The sequence below is a fragment of the Somniosus microcephalus genome, chromosome 3 (assembly GCF_052327205.1).
Source record: "Somniosus microcephalus isolate GS21.2 chromosome 3, FLI_Smic_1.0, whole genome shotgun sequence".
In the NCBI taxonomy this organism is placed as follows: Eukaryota; Metazoa; Chordata; class Chondrichthyes; order Squaliformes; family Somniosidae; genus Somniosus; species Somniosus microcephalus.
In genome coordinates this window covers 188,789,956-188,808,208 of record NC_140989.1, presented here as the reverse complement: position 1 = coordinate 188,808,208, position 18,253 = coordinate 188,789,956, and the positions used below count along the sequence as shown (strand labels likewise).

Here is an 18,253-nt window from a genome sequence, read left to right as displayed (position 1 = left end):
ATCCCCCCTCGAGACATATTTATGTACAAGGAGTGCAACACAAATGTAGGTTTATTTCTCGGTAATGAAATAACAAAAGTATTCCAGATGAAATATCACAACTGCATCTATCTTCCTGCATTTCTCTTTATCAGGCAGCACCGGAGAGAGGCGAGGCCCGAGACAAGTCGGGACCAGCGGGAGCAGCGAGGAGGAGCTCGGGAGAAAACCCGGCGACCAGCGAGGCCCGAGACCAGTCGGGAGCAGTGTGGTGAGACCGGTATAAAAACCGGAGAGAGGCGAGGCCTACCAACTCAGCAGCGGGGAGAGAGGTAAAAAGTAATCAGTGTGTGACGTCACCAGGGAGCAGGTAGGTGATTGGTTGGTGAGTATTTCTCTTTTTTCAATACAAGCTTGAATTCTGTGGTGTTAAATTTCTGTGGTGTAGTGGGGATAGTTGGTAAATAAAGCGCCCTAGAGCATACCTGTAACTGGGGTATTGAATAAATTTTTAAAGAAATTAAAGGGGTAAGTCATGGCAGGAGAGTTCAGACCCGTGCTCTGCTCCTCCTGCTCTATGTGGGAAGTCAGGGATGCTGCCAGTGTCCCTGATGACCATGTGTGCAGGAAATGCATCCAGCTGCAGCTACTTGTAGACCGCATTGCGGCGCTCGAGCTGCGGGTGGATGAATTTTGGAGCATGCGCGATGCTGAAAGGCTCGTGGATAACACGTTTAGCGAGTTGTGCACGCCTCAGGGTAGGGCAGCACAGGGGGTGACCATCAGGCGGAGCAACAAAGGCAGGCAGGTAGTGCAGGGAACCCCTGCGGACATCCCCCTTTCAAACAAGTATACCGCTTTGGATACTGTTGAGGGGGATGACTCACCAGGGGAAGGCAGCAGCGGCCAACTTCCTGGCACTGGGGGTGCTCCTGCTGCCCAGGAAGGGGGGAAAAAGAGTGGGAGAGCAATAGTGGTAGGGGATTCTATAGTAAGGGGAACAGATAGACGTTTCTGTGGCCATAGACGTGAATCCAGGATGGTTTGTTGCCTCCCTGGTGCCAGGGTCAAGGATGTCACTGAGCGGCTGCAGGGCATTCTGGAGGGGGAGGGAGAACAGCCAGTGGTCGTGGTCCACATTGGTACCAACGACATAGGTAAAAAGAGGGATGAGGTCCTGCAGCAAGAATTTAGGGAGCTAGGTGAAGGATTAAGGAGCAGGACCTCAAAGGTTGTAATCTCTGGATTACTCCCGGTGCCACGTGCTAGTAAGTATAGGAATAGGAAGATAGAACAGATGAATGCGTGGCTAAAGGGATGGTGCAAGGGGGAGGGCTTTAGTTTCCTGGATCACTGGGTCTGCTTCTGGGAAAGGTGGGACTTGTACAAGTCGGACGGTTTACACCTGAACCAGGGGGGAACCAATATCCTTGCGGGGAGGTTTGCTAGCACTGCTGGGGAGGGTTTAAACTAACTTGGCAGGGGGTTGGGGTACAGAGTGGAGCTATAGTAGGGGGTGATTTACGGCCAAATACAGAGGGAAAAACAAGTCAGCTGGGAAGGCAGAGCAAATATGTGAAGGCAAGAGAGAATATGGCAGGGCTGGAAGGCATTTATTTTAATGCAAGGAGTCTTGCAAATAAGGTGGATGAACTGAAGTTGTTGTTGAACACATGGGAGTACGATATTGTTGCTATCACGGAGACATGGTTGAGGGAGGGTCAGGACTGGCAGCTCAATATTCCGGGGTATAGAATCTTCAGGCGAGACAGAGGGGGGTGTAAAAGGGGAGGGGGTGTTGCAATATTAATTAAGGAGTCATTTACTGCTGTAAGGAGGGATGATATATTAGCGGGTTCCTCTAATGAGGCCATATGGGTAGAACTTAAAAACAAAAAGGGGGCAAGCACTTTGCTGGGAGTGTACTATAGGCCCCCAAACAGTCAGGGGGAGATAGAGGAACAGATATGTAGGCAAATCTCCGAGAAGTGCGAAAATAATAGGGTAATAATAGTGGGGGATTTCAACTTCCCCAATATAAATTGGGACAGTCAGAGTGTGAAAGGCTTAGAGGGTGCAGAATTCTTAAAGTGCATCCAGGAGAGCTTTTTGAGCCAACATGTAGAAAGTCCTACAAGAGAGGGGGCGGTACTGGACCTAATTCTGGGGAATGTAGCCGGGCAAGTGGTGGAAGTGTCAGTAGGAGAGCATTTTGGCGACAGTGACCATAATTCGGTGAGATTTAAGGTGGTCATGGAAAAAGACAAAGACGGCCTGGAAATAAGGGTTCTAAATTGGGGGAAGGCCGATTTTAATATGATAAGGCAGGATCTGGCCAAAGTGGACTGGGAGCAGCTGCTTATAGGAAAATCCACATCAAAACAGTGGGAGACTTTCAGAAGGGAAATAGAGAGAGTACAACGCCAACATGTTCCTGTAAAGGTCAAGGGTGGGACCAACAAGCAAAGGGAACCTTGGATGACAAGGGATATACAAAAATGCATTAGAAATAAGAGGGGGGCTTTTGGCAGTTACAAAAGACTAAAGACAGAAGAAGTCCTAGAGGAGTATAAAAAGTGCAGGGGCATACTTAAAAAAGAAATTAGGAGGGCGAGGAGGGGCCATGAAATAACACTGGCGAGCAAAATAAAGGAAAATCCTAAGATGTTTTATAAGTATATTAAGGGCAAGAGGATAACCAGGGAAAGGGTAGGGCCCATTAGGGACCAAAGTGGCAATCTGTGTGTAGAGCCAGAGGATGTAGGCAGGGTTTTAAATGAATTTTTTGCATCTGTGTTCACTATGGAGAAAGACGATGCAGACATAGAAATCGGGCAAGGGGACTGTGACATACTTGAACATATTAGCATCGAGAGGGAGGAGGTGCTAGCGGTTTTAGCGGGCCAAAAAGTGGATAAATCTCCAGGCCCGGACGAGATGTATCCCAGGCTGCTGTGGGAGGCAAGGGAGGAGATTGCAGGGGCTCTGACACTAATTTTCAGAACCTCTCTGGCCACAGGGGATGTACCAGAGGACTGGAGAACAGCTAACGTAGTACCATTATTCAAGAAGGGTAGCAGGGATAAACCAGGGAATTACAGGCCAGTGAGTCTAACATCTGTGGTGGGGAAATTATTGGAAAAAATTCTGAGGGACAAAATTAATCTCCACTTGGAGAGGCAAGGATTAATCGGGGATAGTCAGCATGGCTTTGTTAAGGGTAAATCATGTCTAACAAATCTGATCGAATTTTTCGAGGGGGTGACTAGTGGGGTGGATGAGGGAAATGCTGTGGATGTGGTGTACATGGACTTCAGTAAAGCTTTTGACAAAGTCCCGCATAGGAGACTGGTCAAGAAGGTAAGAGCCCATGGGATCCAGGGTGCCTTGGCGCGTTGGATCCTAAACTGGCTGAGTGGCAGGAGGCAGAGGGTGATGGTCGAAGGTTGCTTTTGTGACTGGAAGCCTGTGTCCAGTGGGGTACCTCAGGGATCGGTGCTGGGTCCCTTATTGTTTGTGATCTACATAAATGATTTGGATGAAAATGTAAAAGGTATGATCAGTAAGTTCGCAGATGACACGAAAATTGGTGGGGTGGTAAATTGCGAGGAGGAAAGCCTCCGGCTACAGGACGATATAAACGGGTTGGTCAGATGGGCGGAAAAGTGGCAAATGGAATTTAACCCTGAAAAGTGCGAGGTGATGCATTTTGGACAGACAAATAAGGCAAGGGAATACACAATGAGTGGTAGGACCCTAGGAAGTACAGAGGGTCAGAGGGACCTTGGTGTACATGTACATAGATCCCTGAAGGCAGCGGAGCAGGTAGATAAGGTGGTTAAAAAGGCATATGGGATACTTGCCTTCATTAGCCGAGGCATAGAATATAAGAGCAGGGAGGTTATGATGGAGCTGTACAAAACGCTGGTGAGGCCACAGCTGGAGTACTGTGTGCAGTTCTGGTCGCCTCACTATAGGAAGGATGTGATTGCTTTGGAGAGGGTGCAGAGAAGATTCACCAGGATGTTACCTGGGATGGAGCGCCTCAGCTATGAAGAGAGGCTGGACAGGCTGGAGTTGTTTTCCTTGGAGCAGAGAAGGCTGAGGGGGGACCTGATTGAGGTGTACAAAATAATGAGGGGCATAGATAGGGTAGATAAAGAGGAACTTTTCCCCTTAGTGGGGGGGTCAATAACAAGGGGGCATAGATTCAGGGTAAGGGGCAGGAGATTTAGAGGGGATTTGAGGAGGAACTTTTTCACCCAGAGGGTGGTTGGAATGTGGAACTCAATGCCTGAAAGGGTGGTGGAGGCAGGAACCCTCACAACATTCAAGAAGCATTTGGATGAGCACTTGAAATGCCATTGCATACAAGGCTATGGACCAAATGCTGGAAAATGGCATTAGACTGGACAGGGATGGATGGGCGGCGCAGACACGATGGGCCGAAGGGCCTCTTTCTGTGCTGTAAAACTCTATGACTCTATGGGGTCCCTGAAATTGAGGAGTGTGTGCAAGAATGTAGTCCCAGCTGTGGTATGCTTTGACACAGGACACATGCGCTTCATGTAAGTTCTCTAACATTCACCCTGACGCACAATATAAATCCACATGCTTCCCTTTCAAATTTCAGTTACCAAAAAAAGATGTACAGTACTACACAATTACGATAATGTGGATTTCAGGGCACATCCCATCTGGAACAAGACTTTTCATAGCAAAAAAAAAAAACAACTCTCTGGGCTGTGCAGCTGAAAAAGCAAATGGTGGCACAATACTATTTACAGTCCCACAAATCACCATCTTAACAGTAGTGGGACTACATGCAACCACATTTTAAAATAGAATCTACCACAGCTGCTGTTTAGAGCAACGCAAGCAGGCTATCTTGCCCGATTCCATCTCCAACACAATACTGTACAACACCAAAATGAAAACGAACTCCACCACTAAAACAAGGAAATAAAATTGAAAGGAAGCTCTGCAATAAATATATGCCGTTGCAAGTACAGAATTCTACCTTTTGCCTTGTTGGCATAAACCATACACAACCAAGCACAACTTTGGTGCAAATACTAGTGCATGCAACTACAACTGTTCACACCACACAGGAGCGATGTAAGCGTCTGTAAATATAATTACTGACCGACGGTTACATCATACAAACTTCATAAACATGAGGGGAAAAAAAACACTGATCACCTCTTCCTCCTGGTATTCAACAAAAGGGGAAAGAAAACAAGATGATTTTATTTTAATAGCACTGGTCCATTTAAAATCGACTCATGCCATTTGCATGTGAATTTACTGCAGCGGATTAAATCAAGCAGGCTGCTGTCAATTCCAAGAAATTGCTTATCTCACGGAGATGGCATCAGACTGGAGAACAGACAGGATGGGATGGGATGGGAGGAAAAAACACATTGATGTCAACTAAACCAGTCTGCAAACCACATATAGATTCAGCTCCCATCTAAAATTAAAACCAGCATTCAGCATTTTCGAGAGGTCAGAAAAGTTTGGAATATGAACTGAAAACGAATGCTAAGATTTCAAAATCAACAGTAATCACAAAGAAATATGGCTTCCTAAAAATCGGTCTTACCCGAGTGACCAAAATGGAACAATATGGTAAAGTTATCTACTTGAACTGATGACTGAAGTAATGAAATTAACAGACAACAGGAATCGCAAACGGGATTGTAACACGGAAATGATTCTGTGCAACTAAAATCAAGCTGGTGGATCAGAAGCAGAATTTTTTTCATGTTATAATTGGTCAACGGCATTTGACATTTTCATTAGTGAGGTGGAGGCATTCGAGTAATGGAGCTACAGATGTACATTCAACATTAACTGGACAAGAAGTGCTGAGGCCCAGCATGAGAAAAATAACACCTGGGGAGCAAATCATTCCATAGTAACAAGGAAAGTTGCTGAGTCTGTTGCTGTCTGGAATAGTTGCAGGTAACAGATCAAGAGACAGACACCATCACCCAACACTCTATTCATGTCTACACTCTTGTACAATGCGAAATTCACCACAATGTCAGAGAATACATCAGAAGTGCTCCGTGGCACTGATGTGTTTTTTGTGAAACCAGAGATACAACTGACAGTTGCTGGAAAAACTGGAGACAAAAGCTATGCTCACGTTAAATAACTGTAGTCATTTTTTTTTTACAGAACGGTTTGTAAATATCACAACACTATAGAGGAACAGATATGTAGGCAAATCTCAGAGAAGTGCGTAAATAATAGGGTAATAATGGGGGATTTCAACTTCCCCAATATAAATTGGGATAGTCAGAGTGTGAAAGGCTTAGAGGGTGCAGAATTCTTAAAGTGCATCCAGGAGAGCTTTTTGAGCCAACATGTAGAAAGTCCTACAAGCGAGGGTGCGGTACTGGACCTAATTCTGGGGAATGTAGCTGGGCAAGTGGTGGAAGTGTCAGTAGGAGAGCATTTTGGCGACAGTGACCATAATTCCGTGAGATTTAAGGTGGTCATGGAAAAAGACAAAGACGGCCCGGAAATAAGGGTTCTAAATTGGGGGGAAGGCCGATTTTAATACGATAAGGCAGGATCTGGCCAAAGTGGACTGGGAGCAGCTACTTATAGGAAAATCCACATCAAAACAGTGGGAGACTTTCAGAAGGGAAATAGAGAGAGTACAACGCCAACATGTTCCTGTAAAGGTCAAGGGTGGGACCAACAAGCAAAGGGAACCTTGGATGACAAGGGATATACAAAAATGCATTAGGAAAAAAAGGGGGGCTTTTGGCAGTTACAAAAGACTAAAGACGGAAGAAGCCCGAGAGGAGTATAAAAAGTGCAGGGGCATACTTAAAGAAATTAGGAGGGCAAGGAGGGACCATGAAATAACACTGGCGAGCAAAATAAAGGAAAATCCTAAGATGTTTTATAAGTATATTAAGGGCAAGAGGATAACCAGGGAAAGGGTAAGGCCCATTAGGGACCAAAGTGGCAATCTGTGTGTGGAGCCAGATGATGTAGGCGGGGTTTTAAATGAATTTTTTGCATCTGTGTGCACTATGGAGAAAGACGATGTAGGCATAGAAATCGGGCAAGGGGACTGTGACATACTTGAACATATTAGCATCGAGAGGGAGGAGGTGCTGGCGGTTTTAGCAGGCCAAAAAGTGGATAAATCCCCAGGCCCGGACGAGATGTATCCCAGGCTGCTGTGGGAGGCAAAGGAGGAGATTGCAGGGGCTCTGACACAAATTTTCAGAACCTCTCTGGCCACAGGGGATGTACCAGAGGACTGGAGAACAGCTAACGTAGTACCATTATACAAGAAGGGTAGCAGGGATAAACCAGGGAATTACAGGCCAGTGAGCCTAACATCTGTGGTAGGGAAATTATTGGAAAAAATTCTGAGGGACAAAATTAGTCTCCACTTGGTGAGGCAAGGATTAATCGGGGATAGTCAGCATGGCTTTGTCAAGGGTAAATCATGTCTGACAAATCTGATTGAATTTTTCGAGGGGGTGACTAGGGGGGTGGATGAGGGAAATGCTGTGGATGTGGTTTACATGGACTTCAGTAAAGCTTTTGACAAAGTCCCGCATAGGAGACTGGTCAAGAAGGTAAGAGCCCATGGGATCCAGGGTGCCTTGGCGCGTTGGATCCTAAACTGGCTGAGTGGCAGGAGGCAGAGGGTGATGGTCGAAGGCTGCTTTTGTGACTGGAAGCCTGTGTCCAGTGGGGTACCTCAGGGATCGGTGCTGGGTCCCTTGTTGTTTGCGATCTACATAAATGATTTGGATGAGAATGTAAAAGGTACGATCAGTAAGTTCGCAGATGACACGAAAATTGGAGGGGTGGTAAATTGCGAGGAGGAAAGCCTCAGGCTACAGGGCGATATAAACGGGTTGGTCAGATGGGCGGAAAAATGGCAAATGGAATTTAACCCTGAAAAGTGCAAGGTGATGCATTTTGGACGGACAAATAAGGCAAGGGAATACACAATGAGTGGTAGGACCCTAGGAAGTACAGAGGGTCAGAGGGACCTTGGTGTACATGTACATAGATCCCTGAAGGCAGCGGAACAGGTAGATAAGGTGGTTAAAAAGGCATATGGGATACTTGCCTTCATTAGCCGAGGCATAGAATATAAGAGCAGGGAGGTTATGATGGAGCTGTACAAAACGCTGGTGAGGCCACAGCTGGAGTACTGTGTGCAGTTCTGGTCGCCTCACTATAGGAAGGATGTGATTGCTTTGGAGAAGGTGCAGAGAAGATTCACCAGGATGTTACCTGGGATGGAGCGCCTCAGCTATGAAGAAAGACTAAACAGGCTGGGGTTGTTTTCCTTGGAGCAAAGAAGACTGAGGGGGGACCTGATTGAGGTGTACAAAATGATGAGGGGCATAGATAGGGTAGATAAAGAGGAACTTTACCCTTAGTAGGGGGGTCAATAACAAGGGGGCATAGATTCAGGGTAAGGGGCAGGAGATTTAGAGGGGATTTGAGGAGGAACTTTTTCACCCAGAGGGTGGTTGGAATCTGGAACTCACTGCCTGAAAGGGTGGTAGAGGCAGGAACCCTCACAACATTCAAGAAGCATTTGGATGAGCACTTGAAATGCCATTGCATACAAGGCTATGAACCAAATGCTGGAAAATGGGATTAGACTGGACAGGGATTGATGGACGGCGCAGACGCGATGGGCCTCTTTCTGTGCTGTATAACTCTATGACTCTATACAAATTCTTAGGTTGTAGGTTAATAGCAAATACAGAGCACTGGGTACAACCTTTCCCCATTCCTCCCCAGATAAAACTTACTTCAATTCTTTTTGGAGGTAGGCATCATAAAAAAGCAACAACCACTTTCCATTTACCCAAACACTGCTGGATCCCATCAGCAGACCTGTGGTATTGTCAACTGCTCACATATTCCCAGGTGTTCTGCTTCCACATTCTCCGTGTCCCTTTGGTCATGTAGCTAGGACACTGCAATCTCTCAGAGACTAGTTCAATGTTCCCCCAGACACTCAGGTCAAGCCTGATGAAATGCAGCTAGAGGGGAATCCCTTTGCTGAGAATTTCAGCGAAACTGGGAATTCAACTCCGATCTCCTACTTTGAAATCCAACAGTCCTGTACCCCAGTGACTAACCTCCTCCACCTCTAGTCCTTCCCCTTTTTTAAGGGCTAATTAGAAACATAGGAACAGGAGGAGGTCATTCAGCCCCTCAAGCCGGTTTCACCATTCAATGAGATCATGGCTGATCTGTATCTGAACTCCATATACCCACCTTGGTTCCGTACCCCTTAACTCCTTTACCTAACAAAAATCTATCAATCTCAGTTTTGAAATTTATGGTCCAATTGAGCTCAATACGCTGCCTTCTTGCTCAACAGCATTCCACTTCTGCTCAATGGCATTCCAAAAAAGAGGGACAAGACTTCATCTGTAACTTGGTATCCAGACACTGCTGAATTGCTTAATAATTTAATAAAATAATTCATGCGCTCATTTACTCAAAGGGTTCCAAAGACTAAGACTAAAAAATGTTCTGCCTGAAATTTTCATGCTCTCGAACTCTTAAACTTTCTGCAGCAATGAATTATTTTCATTCAAATAACATGGGAATTTCCCCCCGCCCCCTCATCTCGTTTTAGATTGGAAACTTTCAGATAATTCACCACATCTAACCATGCATGCAGCATACGCCATGCACTGTGGCACCTCCTGTTGGAACAGGCTCAGCTTCGGCAACATGTTAGTACTTTACCTCTGGGCTCTTGCGATTCTGTAGAATCCGTTTGTCCGATTCCTTGTTGGCAAAGTACCTGGTGCATCCTCGATTCAGATACTACAGCGAAGAGATGAATTTAGCACAAGAGAAAGAAGTTTTATCACAGCAAATGAGCAGCAAAACAAAACACATTCATCGACTGTAATACTCACGAGGGGGAGAGGAACGCCAGATTTATAACAGTTGGATGGCCCAACCACCATTAGGGCTAACCTTTACTGGTACACCATATAATTTTAAAATATCTTTATATAATCATTTATTCACTAACAAAGCCCTTTGTCACCCTGTGTTTAATACCCCATAGAGCTTAATTTTTGATGAGTTTAGATTCCATCACAAAGATGTCAACATTCCAGATTCCTGCAGTGGCCATTGCTCAACAATCCACAGAGATCGTGGTTAAAGGATTCTGAGCTGGGATTCCTGGGGTGTAAAATAAGTGTATTGTCTACTGGATCATATTTACCACATTTTGAGACAGTCTAAATGTATCTCTAGGCTAGCATGATTTTTTCCCTTTCGAATTCAGGAAACCCTTCAAACTCGAGTCTGATTTTTCTTACAGGCGCTGCAGTGAGGAGCAGGAATGTCCCCAGTTGGAGAAAATTTCACAGTGCATTACAAGCTAAGAGGTGGGATTTGTTTAAAATAAAAAGTTCAAAGGATTAACTCTTCCAAATGTTGCTTGTAAATTCAAATCACTTTGCAAGCCCTGGCTGAAAATGTAGACAGGCTTTCTTAGAACCCTAGAATGTTAGAGCAGAGGAACAACCTTTCCAGCCCATGTCAGTGTCCCTCTCCACAGGTGCCAGAGTCCAGTCCCATTCTGCCAGACACTCCCCACATCCTTTAATATTCTTTTTAAAGCATGTATCCAACTCTTATTTAAGAATTCTGTTCCAACAATGGTTTGTGGCAGAGAATTCCACCCGTTGCGGAAAGATTTTTTTTTCTCCAACCTCCTCTAATTCTTTTTGCAATCATCTTAAATTTGTGCCCCTGCCCCTCCCCTTTCAGGTGTGGAATTTCCTCGCAAGGTAGTTCTGGTTGAAAGGCCATCCTTACTTACGCTCCAACCTCATCAATTCAAGGCAATTTTCAAGTACAGCTGGCAGAGCATCCCATCAGTGCAAGCGTTACAAGTTAGACAAATGGAGACAGTATTTCGACATCTGGGAGAACTGCGCCGAGACAAACCCTGATCTCTACCGCGAGCTCCTCTTAAACCCAATGTGTGCCAAAAATAACCAAGAAAGCCCTTTCCTATCCTGACCCAAAAGCATCAAACCATTGCAGAAAGGTTTCGACAGTAACTTTCATCAGCTGAAGCCTCAACGGCTGCACCGCGTGTAGGTTCTGAGAATCGGAGTCTGGTCAGGTTCAGCGCAGGCGGCAATAAATAAATACACACCCGACAAAGACACCGCTGCCACAAAATCTGTGCGTCAATCGACACCTTAATGTACAATGGACTCAAAATATATACTTGTGAAGCTAGTTTCTTGAAACTCCAATAAAAAAGGACTGAAGAAGAAAAATGGTTATAAGCAGGTGTCACCTCCAAGCAAAGCTACCTGCCCTTAGGGAGAGCGACATCAGTACCCCTGTTAAATTTAAAGAGAGATTAGATTATGTACATCTTATATACACACAAACACACATTATAAATAAGAACTGTCCAATCGTATATACAAATCAGAGTTTCGTTGCACACTGAAGATTCCCCGCCACTCCGCTCTTCTGACAACTTGTAGTTCAGTCCATTATCTCGTAGCTTCATCTGCAGGTGAACGAGGTCCAAAATAAGAGACCCAAAGATGCGGGAGTAACCGCGCTTTAACATTAAAGAAATACTGGGAATTATACGCACAGGTAGCAGCCTTCCTCTTAGCTGCACAAGATGGATATTTGGAAAATCATTAAGCAGCTTATCCAATTAGGAGGAAGGTTATGCACATGTAAATATGTAACCCAATGAATACTGAAAAGGGACACCTGCAACAATATAGGTAACAAAATGTTTAGCAAATATGGCAGTCTCAAAGGATCATTGGAAACTTAACAATTCATCATCTCTCCAGTGAATCTGACTGCACCCCCACAACCCCCCGAACTGAGCGAGACCCCACTGCCCCCCCACACCCCACGAACTGAGCGAGACCCACCTGCCCCACCACCCCCCCGAACTGAGCGAGACCCCACTGCCCCCCCCACACCCCCGAACTGACCGAGACCCCACTGCCCCCCTGAACTGACCGAGACCCCACTGCCCCCCCGAACTGAGCGAGACCCCACTGCCCCCCCCACACCCCCGAACTGAGCGAGACCCCACTGCCCCCCCACACCCCCCGAACTGAGTGAGACCCACCTGCCCCACCACCCCCCCGAACTGAACGAGACCCCACTGCCCCCCCCACACCCCCGAACTGAGCGAGACCCCACTGCCCCCCCCGAACTGAGCGAGGCCCCACTGGCCCCTCCACACACCCCCGAACTGAGCGAGACCCCACTGCCCCCCCCGAACTGAGCGAGACCCCACTGCCCCCTCCTCCACTGAGTGCGTCCCCACTCTGCTGTCGCAGTATAACACACAATACATTTCGAAAGCGACAAATGATTTTCCGTGCTCAAAGGGTTACAACATCCTCTGCGTAAACAAGGTGCACCTCTGCTGCTACCTGCGTTAACCAGCTCCAGTTAGAGAGAGCGCCCGCGAAGAGGCCCAGGCCTAGCCCGCTTTGGTGCAGACATGACCGCGACGAGCAGCAAAGCAGGCTAGGCCTTGGAGGCCAAGCTTCTAGCGATACCTACTGCTGGGTCTGTGGCGGTAGGTAGTTTCTGCAAGAATTAGGCAAATAGAATTCACTTGGATCTCTGTAGTCCACATGGTGAGTGGTTGCCACACTATTCCGAGAGATATCAAAGAAGACAAACAGTGGAGGCGACGTTTGCCACCAAACACCACTTAAGAGAAAACTGAGGTTTGTGCCTTGAACAAGAAATAGCTGCACCTTCCATGCTAAAGGAAACAGAACCAGTGATACTCTGAACCAAAGTGTTTACTTGGCAAATAACTGGATTTATTCGCTTTCTCGAAATAGCCACGTACTGGTCCGGCACAGTGACCTCTTGACCCCTCACCCCGCTGAGCAATTCCACAAACATGAACAGCAGAAGTGCAAAAAATGCTGGAAATCCAAAACTGAAACAGAAAATACCTGGGAATGTGCAGCAGGACGATCAGCATTTTCAGGGGAACGTTAACAGTTTAGGTGGAACTTTTTGTCTCTTCCAGCAATTTTTTTAATTCTAGAAGTACCTTTGGAATGTCAATACAGCAAGTTGCCCACTCTAACTGTTTCAGCCAAGTGGCAACCCTTTAGTGGATACAACATGCTAACCTCTATCTAATGGGTGGAATTAAAAGCTTAAGACAGATTTCTTACTTTCAGAAATAAAACTAACTTCGGAAATGAACCAAATATCTTCTGCTATGTGAAACACGAACGGTTTGTTTTATCAGAGCAGGGTGTCAAGTTGAGGGTCCTGCCCATTTCTGGGAGCTGGGAACTGCTACAGTGTTCACAAAACAACCAGCATGCGAGGGGCACAACGAGCAAACCATTCCTTAGTTACACTCATGGGAAATTGATCAGCTTCTGAATCGATCACAATTAAAACTGCTGCTCCATAAAGGGCCTCTGGTTTGCTGAACCCTCTCCAACATTGCCATCTTGTGCTAATATTTCCAGTTGCAATTATTTTGAGGAGATCACACATTGGTTCACAGTATCGCAGTTCACCCGTCGCCAAAACAATGATTCTTTTTGAGATTTGGGGGGGGGGGGGGGGGGGGCGGGGAGGGGCGGGGAAAGGGGTGGAACTTTGTTCATTTCATTTTCCTACTTTTAACCGACAGTGACAATTACAGATCATGTGTAACCTGAGCAACCCAAGCACCGAGTCTTACAGTTACCACAGCGATTCTTAGAGCAGTAAAGACATTCAGGAAACCTCATCAGTCACGATTCCTGGTTACAGTCTATCTTACAGAACTGGAACACTTCAAAAGGCTGAGGTGACCTCTCCACCATACATTGCAGGAGTTAGACAGGGAATTACCGTCACGACCCCACACGGTCGCACATCTTATCCAATTAAATTTCCAAAATACATAAAAGAACAGAACTGCAGTGGAAACACTTTGTGTAAAATACTTAACCCTTGCATGCCTCGCCCCCTTAAAAACACCAAGAACGATACACAGCCCAAAGCAATGCTCCCAGAAGCCCACCTCGGGTCTGGCTATAAGCCATAACTGTTTATCCCAAAGTTTGTTTTTGGGATAAATACAAAGGTGTCAAATGTTGTTTGATAACATTCCGTGGGATGTTTTACTACGGTAAAGGCGCTATATAAATGCAAGTTCCTGTCAGTTAGCATACAGGCCAATGGGAGGCTTTTTATTTTAGTTTTACACTTGTTGAATTTTATGTTTTCAGCTAAGATTGAATCAATAAGTGCCTCCTGGTCAGCCCTGCACAGATTAACTACTTGGGAGCAAGCGGACATTCTCTCCAAGGACTTGAATGAAATGCCAGATAGTGAGGCTCTAAATTGACAACCCTTCAGAAGATTATAGATTTGAGCAACACCCTCCCCCCCCCCACAATAAATTTTAATCCAAAGAGACAGGTAAAACTAAGTATTTTACAACGAGAGCATTTCCCTAGCAGCAGCATCTTCTTTTAAGAGACCTTTGAAATGTCAACCACAGTCATGTCTAAAACTCTGGATGTGGCCCCGACGTTTAAAGGTGTTGATCCGCAGCCTTCTCAGACAAGTATTCCATGTTCCATAAACAGCAGTGTAACAATTTAGTTATGCGCACAGATGGCAACCTTGATTTAGTGAAATTAAATTAATGCTACGAGGAATGACAACCCAAATTAAATGCAAAAACTGACCGTGGACTCAAATCTAAATCACTAGGCAACGCCCTCCTGCAAATTCTTGCCGTGATACCATTTTTGTTTTTGGCAGGGAAAGGCCGGGTGGTACAATAAATTAAACTGATCAATTATCTGTAGAATATACTGCTCGATTCCCACTTCTGAATCTTTCCCCCCCAAACAGAACACAAAGAATCTAAATCAAGTTGCCAGCTGCTCGCTCCTTTGCTCAGCCTCTGGAATCTATACTCGCAAGTACCGCCCAATTGAATCAAACCAGAGAGAGCGCGGAGTACTGAAGATAACATTCACGGGCTCGACATACTCCAGTACCAAGAGAGAGAGTGAGAGAGAGAGAGAGAGAGGGTGGAGACACGAGCAGCTGTGAACCCCAGGGCTATCAGCATGTCAGAAATCATCCGTCGTCAGGAAAGTGAAGGAGCAGACTGCCTACAGCAACCTTTTTAAAAAAAAGAGAAAAGCAGAGAATCCGACTTGAAGCCTATGGCAAAGAACTCACCCGGAAGTTATCAGGGGAGGTCAAGTGAAACTTTTGCCTAATCTCTTCAGGGGCACCTGCACACAGTCTATAAAAGATGTGGTAATTTCTTTCTTCTTTGCTCTGCGTACAGATTCGGGATTTTTCCAACAGGTAATGCGATACGAAACCTCCGACAACAGCATTCTACATGGGAGGGAAGGGAAAAAAACACGGAGTCATTCTGGGAACTGCAGTGCAGTGTTAAAACTGGAAACATTATTTTTTATTTTAAAAGTTACCTTCTCGTTGAAATGGATCTCTACAAATTTTCCAAATCGACTACTATTATTATTTCGGACAGTTTTGGCATTTCCGAAGGCCTCAAGTAAGGGATTAGCTGTTTTGTAAAAGAAATGATAACGTAAGTCTTCACCAGTCTGTAGAGTTACACAGCACAACAGGAGGAGGCCATTCGGCCCATCGTGCCTGTGCTGACGTGATAACATGAGGGATGGGCAAAAAGACCATTAGACAACAAACCTGTCCATACAACTATAGCAATTTACAGCATAGGAGGAGGCCAATTACCCCATCATCTGTGTGTCGGCTCTTTGCTAGAGCAATCGAAACTAATCCCACTGCCCAGCTCGCTCCCCATTGTCCTGTATCTCTCGACTTTAATTGCCCACTCTGTTGCTGGGTCTCACCTACACCTGCCTGTCTTCTCACCGCACCCTTCCAATGCCTTCTATTTCTGGAAACACATCAAGTTGCCTTTTGAACCCATATGTACCTTTCAAATCAGTATGTCCCATCCAACGCATTCCACAACTCTACTAGCCTTTGGATAAAATAAAGTTCTGTTTGGCTTCCCTTCTCACTCCTAACTTCCAAAACTTGCATCCCTGATATCTGAATCACTAACATTTCTTGTTATTTAGGGGGTGAAAGCTCGATCATAAGCAGGATTTTATCACAAGATGTTCCCTTAATTTACATAAAGAGGTGTCCCGCCGTGTCAGCACACGCTGTAAATACTGTACTGGGTGTCGCTCAGTGTCAGCACACGCTGTAAATACTGTACTGGGTGTCGCTCAGTGTCAGCACACGCTGTAAATACTGTACTGGGTGTCGCTCAGTGTCAGCACATGCTGTAAATACTGTACTGGTGTCGCTCAGTGTCAGCACACGCTGTAAATACTGTACTGGGTGTCGCTCAGTGTCAGCACACGCTGTAAATACTGTACTGGGTGTCGCTCAGTGTCAGCACACGCTGTAAATACTGTACTGGGTGTCGCTCAGTGTCAGCACACGTTGTAAATACTGTACTGGGTGTCGCTCAGTGTCAGCACACGCTGTAAATACTGTACTGGGTGTCGTTCAGTGTCAGCACACGCTGTAAATACTGTACTGGGTGTCGCTCAGTGTCAGCACACGCTGTAAATACTGTACTGGGTGTCGCTCAGTGTCAGCACACGCTGTAAATACTGTACTGGGTGTCGCTCAGTGTCAGCACACGCTGTAAATACTGTCCTGGGTGTCGCTCAGTGTCAGCACACGCTGTAAATACTGTACTGGGTGTCGCTCAGTGTCAGCACACGCTGTAAATACTGTACTAGGTGTCGCTCAGTGTCAGCACACGCTGTAAATACTGTACTGGGTGTCGCTCAGTGTCAGCACACGCTGTAAATACTGTCCTGGGTGTCGCTCAGTGTCAGCACACGCTGTAAATACTGTACTGGGTGTCGTTCAGTGTCAGCACACGCTGTAAATACTGTACTGGGTGTCGCTCAGTGTCAGCACACGCTGTAAATACTGTACTGGGTGTCGTTCAGTGTCAGCACACGCTGTAAATACTGTACTGGGTGTCGTTCAGTGTCTGCACACGCTGTAAATACTGTACTGGGTGTCGCTCAGTGTCAGCACACGCTGTAAATACTGTCCTGGGTGTCGCTCAGTGTCAGCACACGCTGTAAATACTGTCCTGGTGTCGTTCAGTGTCAGCACACGCTGTAAATACTGTACTGGGTGTCGCTCAGTGTCAGCACACGCTGTAAATACTGTCCTGGGTGTCGCTCAGTGTCAGCACACGCTGTAAATACTGTACTGGGTGTCGTTCAGTGTCAGCACACGCTGTAAATACTGTACTGGGTGTCGCTCAGTGTCAGCACACGCTGTAAATACTGTACTGGGTGTCGCTCAGTGTCAGCACACGCTGTAAATACTGTACTGGGTGTCGCTCAGTGTCAGCACACGCTGTAAATACTGTACTGGGTGTCGCTCAGTGTCAGCACACGCTGTAAATACTGTACTGGGTGTCGCTCAGTGTCAGCACACGCTGTAAATACTGTACTGGGTGTCGCTCAGTGTCAGCACACGCTGTAAATACTGTACTGGGTGTCGCTCAGTGTCAGCACACGCTGTAAATACTGTACTGGGTGTCGCTCATTGTCAGCACACGCTGTAAATACTGTACTGGGTGACTGAGGTGCTCCAGTCACCACAAAACCACTGAGGTTCCACTTAAAACACTACAGAAATGCATTTCGAATTTCCAGACAAGTCATGTGATAAAGATAGCCAAGGCTTCTACTCCCGAGTGTTAACCAGTGTGCTCTGCTGGGAAGTGTGTGCGCGCGTGGACACAGGATGAAGAGTGTGTCAGTCTTTCCGTGATGCTCTGTACAGCTGAATAGTAGGGGAGTTCTCATTGCTGTTTGTGGGACCTTGCTGTCGGCAAATTGGCTGCCGCATTTCCGACGTTACAACAGTGACCAACGTTCCCGCTAAGCTGTGTGGCCACCTGGAGGTCCCGTGCAGGCCTCTCACCGGCTTTTACATGGCAAAAACCGCGCATGTGCGAACATTTGAAGGGGCCGCGCACCAAAAAATAAATTAGTGGGAACATTGAAAGTGACTACACTTCAAAAGTACTTCACTGGCTGTAAAGCACTTTGGGGCGATCGGAGGTCATGAAAGGAGTTATATAAATACAAGTCTTTCTTTCAAAGTGCAACAAGAAGTTTGTGCACCTTGATTCTCCACAACT

At 46.2% G+C, this 18,253-nt stretch overlaps 1 protein-coding gene across 5 annotated transcripts in view; it reads right to left on the bottom strand.

Moving 5' to 3' along the window:
- The window catches only part of myo6a (myosin VIa), a 350,780-nt gene that overhangs the window by 123,019 nt on the left and 209,508 nt on the right, over nt 1–18,253 (bottom strand). For all 5 annotated transcript variants that reach the window (XR_015077588.1, XM_085982051.1, XM_085982054.1 and 2 more), the window contains 3 exons: nt 15,504–15,601; nt 15,244–15,408; nt 9,745–9,825 (listed from right to left, as the gene is read on the bottom strand). Coding sequence is in view for 4 of the 5 variants with exons in the window: in XM_085982051.1 (XP_085838177.1) it covers nt 9,745–9,825; nt 15,244–15,408; nt 15,504–15,601 (344 nt within the window). In the remaining variant the exon portion in view is untranslated. The remainder of the gene's footprint in view (nt 1–9,744; nt 9,826–15,243; nt 15,409–15,503; nt 15,602–18,253) is intronic.